Raw genomic sequence first — 7,116 nt, 5'->3', positions numbered from 1 at the left:
GGCAATGTAAGATCCTTAAGCCACTGAGCGAAGCCAGGGATCAAACCTGCATCCTCATGGATTCCAGTCAAGTGCTTAACCCACTGAAGCACAACAGGAATTCCTCACCTCTGCTTCTTATGCTGCCTTATGTTCATTGTATCCATCTGCCTCTCCTATTTAACTAGGAATGCCCTACCTTTCTTGTTTCTCAATTTCCAACCCTCAGTGCATAGCATTTGCTTAATATGTATTTGCTGAGTCAATGAATAGAGAAATACTTGGCGGTTACCGTCAACCGCTATTCCCTGCAATATTTTAGCTAATTCTATTTTTCATTGACCCTTGTGCACCAACTACCCTTTTGTTGAAAAATAGAAATGAAAGGGAGGGGTATAAAGGCTGCTCTTCGCTGGCCAGTGATGTCCCTAAGTACTCCGCCTTCAGTGATAAGGAGAAGGTTTCTCGTTCCACACAGAGAACATTCATGGTACCATTTATCTTTACCCTTCTATGTCAGAGCCAAGGCAAGCCAATGACCACATGGAAAAGGATGTTTTTCAGTGACATTTATTTCAGAATCATTGAACAATCTGATCATCCTTCTTCATTCATAAGTATTCTTCTTTAAATAATTTGAGCTTATTATGTTTTCAGGCTTGGTGAGAGATTTTAAAGGTGGCACACTCACCCCAAAGAAATTGATTCCATAGCTATGGAAGACTAAGATCTTTCACAGACACTGTTGCTTCTTGGCCCCCTTGAATTAAGTTAAATAGACCAACCCACAATTAAATAAATAAATAGTTCAGTGATCGATCATCAGAAGCTGGGTGCCAAGGACAGAGGACTGCCAGTGACCCTAGTGTGCCATGATTTCCACCAGGCTGGCTTTGAGTGAGGAGAAGGGGTGAGAGAAGGCTGGCTTAGAGGATGGGGTCTGTGCATGGACTTGGAGAGGAGGGGGCTGTTCCTCCTCACTGGGGGGCAGGGGGATTTCCTTAGCACTAATCTAGGGAAGACAGCTGGGCATCGATTAGACAATAGTGAAATTCAGGCAGCAACCATGTACCAACTTTTCCAGTCCCCTTCTGCCAGCCTCCGGGGTTCTTCAGCCCATGTGGACCCTCTGGGTATGGCTTTCCTTAGGGAGAGAGGACTTCCATGGTGAAGTCAGTTATATCTTGGCGGCCTTTGGAGTTTCCCAGGAAGACGGGCTTTTGTTCTGCTTGAGAGGTGCTGATGTACCAGTTGGGGTACAGGGCAGACTCGAATTCAACTCTGTTCTTGATTTCTGTCCTGTAGAAGACAAATCGCTTTTCCATGTCCCTCTTCGGGTAACTGTTGGGGTCTACATCCTGCAGCAAAGCAGAAATACACGTTTGTTGCAAGGGACAGGTCAAAGATACCCTACTCTGATCTGGGAAAAGATGTTCTCCAGGTCAGCTGGAGATGAAACATATAAACAGGTCACAGGGGCAAGTGCCAGGGCCCTGACATATCTTTGTGACCCCAGCCTTTGGTATGGTGACCAAAAGAGCCCTCATCCTTTTCTGAAACAGTGCCAAAGGGTAGGGAGCATGACACAGATGGGAAGGTTGTTGAAAGTGAAAATTAGATGAAAGCTTCTGGAAGTACCTAGGCTCCAGGGACTTGTGCTGTGTATTTCCTCATGGCCCTGGCTAGAATGACTTCAACTTGGAGAGGAAGCTTTTGCTGGGAATGCTGGTGGAGGCAAGTATGATGTTGGGAGTGGCATGGAGATGATGACAGGTGACAGGTGCTTCGAATCAATTAAGTTCCCAAAGTGTCATCTACCTAATGGAGCAACCCTAACAAGAGACTCCCCTTCCAATCCCAACATTGTATGATCGATGGGGGGCTAACAACAGCAGGATGTAAGCACATCAGCAGAATGATTTAACTTGCCACAATGGGAGTGAAAGTTACCTGCATTAACCCTTACCTGAACTTATTATATTCAACTTATTTACACATCTGGAAAACTATCAAGTAGGTCTGCTCCCAGACTTTCTGGGGGTGGGTAGGGGGGAAGAGGTCACTGTCTTGGAAGTAATGGCTGGGGGTGCTTCAGTGAAGCCCAAGAAGGGCCTTCAGCCCTTGGTACTCACTCACCTCCAGCTGCAGGGTGGGTGTGTCATCTTTCATCACACAAGACAGGTACAGATTCTTTCCCTTGATCCCTAAGGTCACAGGTATCTTGTCATCGCTGTCATCTCCTTGCACAAAGCTCATGCAGAACACCACTGAGGGAAGGAGAGGGGCCTGTGGTCAGGGACATAGCACTGCAGGGTTGGTCCAAGCACTGGACCCTTAGCCTAGGACTGGTGCCATTTAGGATCCTCTTTGGCATCCAAAATTCCTATGGCCTCATAGACAGGAGAGCTGGCTTCTCTCCCAGACAATAACAGGTTCAGTTGGTTGAATCAGGTTTTTCCCCAAAGAAGGGCCTGGGGGCTTCTCAGAGCCTCACCACAGTGGCAATAAACAATTAGAAGCTCTGATTTTTAGAAGAAAGCAAGCCATCTTGCCCCTGCCTGGTGATGTGCCTATCCACAACACCAGAACAGTCTGACCACTGTGAACAGCAAGAAAAGAAGTAAAACCAGATTCCCAAAGGACATCAGGCACAGATCTGTTTCAGGAACATGGCGCAGCCAGTGGGATGAACTTGAAGGAGGAGGGCTGCTTGACTAGGTGAAGTGGTCCAACGAGAGATGCTCATTTTAATCTTCCTTAGTCACAGCTGTCTCCCTTGGAGGCCCCAAGGTTGTGCTTCTGATGCAATTCTGGAGAAACAGAATTGTCTTGGCCAGGCTGAGAAGCTTTCCCCCTGTGATGCCTCTCTCCAAGGTCAGCAGCTTGGATGAGACCACACTGCTCCTTTGATCTGCCCCCTGGCCACACCCCTGCATACAGGGCTCAGCCACAGTGGCAGGGTGCCAGGCAGAGTCCCACCACCAATGGGCTCCCCAGACTTGAAACAATGGCCAGTGACAGTGACAGAGATACAAGTTCCTGCTCGTCAGTAAGATCGGCTTCTCAGGAACCATCTGGTATTGGGTGGGAAGGATGTTAGGGGCAAGTGGGCAAAGTTGGGAATGAGGACGGACAAATTATCTCTTTGCCATTCTAGTTTTGACCTCCACAACAGGAAGAAGGCACCCACAGGTAGTTAGGTCCTGTCCATCAAATGACCCCTTTCCAACAGAAGCACTGACATCGCACTGCCTTTAAGTGACTTGGCTGGACTGTGGTCCTGGATGTGCTTGTCCCCTCTCTTGCTGAAAATGAACCTGCTAAGGGCCTCATCCTGGCATCCTTGCTAGGACCTCCATAAAGCATGTACACACTCTGTATTCCATGATATTGCATTCATGTCAATCATTTGCCTAAATGGTCTACTTTGTTGAAGATAGAGATAATTGGCACGTTTCCAGGAGGCCAAGAAAAGAATGAGGGTGTCCCCAGGTACCTTCTCTCTTCAAGTCCCCTTTGAGGAGGTGGAGAGCCTTCAGCTCATGTGGGCCAGCCAGCACCAGGGCTTTTTCATCTTTGTCCTGGAGTTTGCAGTCCACGGACTGCACGGGGGTGGCATCACAGAGAAAACCATTGGCATGCTTTTCAAGGACGATGGGCTCTGAAATGTGGAGCAGAGGTGTCTTTTAGGCAGAAGATTAGAAGAGCAAACCTCATGATGTGAAGCGGTAGGATCTGGTGCCTTGGAAGACATCTGAGGGAGGTCAGCCACAGTCTGATTCTAATGTTGGTGGGGAGGAAGCTGGGGTGGACAAGAACACTGGACCCGGTGCCTTAAGATATGGGTTCAAGCTTCAGCTTTATTGCTTGCTGTGGAAGAGCCACAGAACTCCTTCTGCAAAAAGGCAATGGCACACACTGGCCCAGCAGGGACCTTCTGAGACTCACAGGGATAAAATGTAACCGAAAGCACCCTGAGAATGACTGGGAGCTTTGCAGTTGTGAGTAGTTATCATGGTCCTGCTTTTTATTCCTGGCTTTTTAGGGCCGCATCCATGGCATATGGAATTCCCCAGGCTTAGTGTCAACTCAGAGCTGTAGCTGCCGGCCTACACCACAGCCACAGCAATGCAGAATCTGAGCCTTGTCTGTGACCTACGCTACAGCTCATGGCAATGTTGGATGCTTAACCCTTGAGCAAGGCCAGGGATTGAATGCACACCTCATGGATACTAGTCAGGTTGGCAACTGCTGAGCCACAACGTGATTTCCTCCAGGTCCTGTTTTAAGAATAATATCAATAACGCAAAAGAAAACTAAAACCATCACCAAATTGGATTATATGTAGTAATGTATGGAGATATATAGTATTTTGGGTACTTTTTATGCATGCCTATAAATTCCAGAAAAGCCTCCATTCCTCTGATTAATAGCACTAGCCAGGTACATCATTATTCCACTAAAAAAGAATTCCTTTTAAGGGAACAAAACATTCTGATGTAAGACAAAAAATAAAAAAAGAATTGTTTCAACTACAAAAGTGGTTAGTTGGGTTTCCGGACCTCTCTGTTTTCCTCTCACTGCTGGGCATTCTATTTAAAAAAAAAATTTTATTTTTTTGGCTGTGCCTCTGGCACTTGGAAGTTCCTGGGCCAGTGAGCAAACCCAAGCCACAGCAGTGACAACACTGGATTCCACTGAGCCACCAGGGAACTCCTGGACCTTCTACTTTTAAAGGGTTTCAGCTTCAGGAGAGTTTAGTTGACCATTGAGTTATGGCCTCTGAGAAGGAAAGGACCAGAGATATCCTATCTGCCCTCAGCTTTCCCTAGGTACCTTCTTCAAAGACAGATGAAAAGATGCTCTTTGGGTCATCATCGCAGACAACCTGGGAGGAGGGATTCATCGGCTTCTCCTTTGCCACAATCACAGACACCATCGGCCTGGAGCTCTCGTTGCAGAGCTGGTGGGAGATTTGCAGCTGGATGCTCCCATCTCCCAGAGGGCTGAGGTCAAGGTTTTGGGTGCGGCACTGTGGATAGATCAAGAATGTCAGTGTGGTAGGTGGCTGGGCCTGAGAACTCCCATTTTGACATGAGACGGGATGCAGGAGGGGATAACAGAGCTTCTCCAGAGAATCTTTCATCTCTCTGCAGCCCAGAGAGGTTCAGCGGTTTACCCATAGGCATGTGGCAAGTGAGAGGCAGACCCCAAACCTGAATGTGGGCTCTCTGACACCCTCCATGGTATTCTTCGAGAATACATCCCATTTTAACCTTGTTTGTGTTTTCTGACACATGCTCCACCTAACCATAAATGTATGCCTTCTTACATTTTTACCTGTTTGGAAACCCAAAGCACAAGACATGTATTAAATTTTTCATGGCTGTGATGATCATATTATCAATACTTCTATGCTCAATCAATGAGTTTTCAATTATTCTCTACAAGTTTTCGTCTTTTAAAAGCTGTTGCATAAGCATCTCGCAAACACTGTAAAAGGTGCGTGGTTCCCCTGCTGGGAAATTTTACATGTCCCCCCTGGGGCCAAAAAACCTCCAACCCCCACCCAAAATTGTGGTTGATATTTGTGAAACAGGTTCCCACTTTCCCTTTGTTCAGAGAAACTGTGTAAGTGTATTAAGGCTTGAAGTTGCCCCTGGGCACAAGAATGGTTTAACGTCTTGAAGACAGTTAAAGAGACCTCTAACAGCTCAGAGGAAAGCAAGAAGTTCCTGCCCAGCACAGAGGCTCCAGCCCCTGGCAGAGGCAGTGGGAGGGTGGGCCAGACAGATAAACCACACCCCCACCCAGGGCTGGAGAAAATGGGTCTCAGGGTTCGACTCTAGTGATTGACAGAGTTTCATCAGTTTTAGGGCTGAACCCTTTTTCTAAAAGGAGAAGCAACTGTGCATTGAAGCCTTGGCTGCCTTGCCAACATGAGACAGCAAACACTCTCTCTACCATCATTTCTTCTCACCCTCCTCAAGCATGGCCACCATCACCAAGGCTCAGTGAACCGCTGTGGTGCCGCCGGAACTGAGGAGTGGCCTGCATCAGTCTCAATGGAGAAGGCGAGTCAGTTCATCACAGAATTCCATAGGAATAAGGGGGCCCAGAGCCCTTTCCTTGAGACTTTCCCCTGCCCGAGCCCCTGCATGTGTTGGGAGCTAAGGGCATGGCTTTACCTTCATCTCTTTGGGGCCATCAGCCTCAAATAACAGGTCATTATTGTTGTCACTGTAATAAAAGCAGAGAGCTTGCTCAGTTATGTCCCCTGGACAGGATGAATTTTCCTTCCCTGCAAGCGATCTTCACTGTTAATAGGAAACTGCAAACAGCTTGTTCCTTAGGGCTGCCTGGAGCTAGCAGTTTCCATGGGCATATTCCTGGAGCAGACTAGGAGGCAGGGCAGGTACCCCAGCTGCTCTCTATTGGATCTCGAGACCCCTTCCAGCCCAGTTAAAACTGGAGCTTTCCTTCTCACTGAAGCCTTCCTTCCCACTGAAGCTGGACATGCCACAAGATCCCTTGTGTCATCCACATGGAATCCCTTCTTCCTGTTTGCCAATTGTAGGTGGCCCCCTGCAATGACATCAAGTCCAGACTTACAGTGGGAAATGAGTCTTTAAACCAGGTTAACCTGGAACCCCGCTTGCCACTAAAAGAGGCAGGATGAGGGACAAATCAGGTCTCTAAGCACAGCTAACACTGCACTCTTGAGAATAGAACCTTGCTCGCATTACTGGTACCAGTCTCCCCACTGACCCATTGTTAGCCGTCACTTCCTTGGCAGGTTCAGGTACCGTGGCCATGGCTGCTTCAGAAACCTGCGTAAAGAGGAGAAAATGAGTGACCATTTGCTGTGCCAGTCCCCACCACGGCTGCTTTCACGGGTGATTTTCCTTTGGCATCTAGTACACTGCAGGCCAGCAAAGAACGAGTCCTTGAATGAATGAGTGAATGGATGAAAGAGCCCTCCTTTGGGTCCAGAGAAAAGTATTTGCTAATGTAAGCCCACACCAGAAGTGCATTTGTTAGACCTGGGGCAGTAGTTGGATATTGAAATTCTAAATAAGCAGTGTTAATTTATATATATATATATATATATATATATATATATATATATATATATAT

At 47.4% G+C, this 7,116-nt stretch overlaps 1 protein-coding gene across 1 annotated transcript; it reads right to left on the bottom strand.

Annotated features, from left to right (window-relative positions):
• Positions 1–863: 863 nt before the first annotated feature.
• Positions 864–6,794, bottom strand: LOC110258582 (interleukin-1 beta-like). Its single transcript, XM_021081834.1, has 6 exons — positions 6,748–6,794; positions 6,168–6,219; positions 4,816–5,011; positions 3,476–3,640; positions 2,116–2,246; positions 864–1,337 (listed from the first exon to the last, which is right to left on the bottom strand). The coding sequence occupies exons 1-6, from the start codon at positions 6,792–6,794 to the stop codon at positions 1,125–1,127; spliced, it is 804 nt and encodes a 267-aa protein (XP_020937493.1). The 3' UTR covers positions 864–1,124.
• Between the last annotated feature and the right edge of the window lie 322 nt (positions 6,795–7,116).

Source organism: Sus scrofa, unplaced genomic scaffold, assembly GCF_000003025.6.
Source record: "Sus scrofa isolate TJ Tabasco breed Duroc unplaced genomic scaffold, Sscrofa11.1 Contig2450, whole genome shotgun sequence".
NCBI classification, from domain to species: domain Eukaryota; kingdom Metazoa; phylum Chordata; class Mammalia; order Artiodactyla; family Suidae; genus Sus; species Sus scrofa.
This window is presented reverse-complemented; position numbering and strand designations above follow the sequence as displayed.

Coding starts and splice junctions, on each gene's coding strand:
- LOC110258582 (XM_021081834.1), bottom strand. CDS start 6,794: ATGGCCACGGTACCTGAACCTGCCAAGGAAGTGACGGCTAACAATGG. Junction 5,012..6,167: donor ATGGCCCCAAAGAGATGAAG/GTAAAGCCATGC, acceptor ATCTATCCACAG/TGCCGCACCCAAAACCTTGA. Junction 1,338..2,115: donor CACCCACCCTGCAGCTGGAG/GTGAGTGAGTAC, acceptor GCTTTGCTGCAG/GATGTAGACCCCAACAGTTA.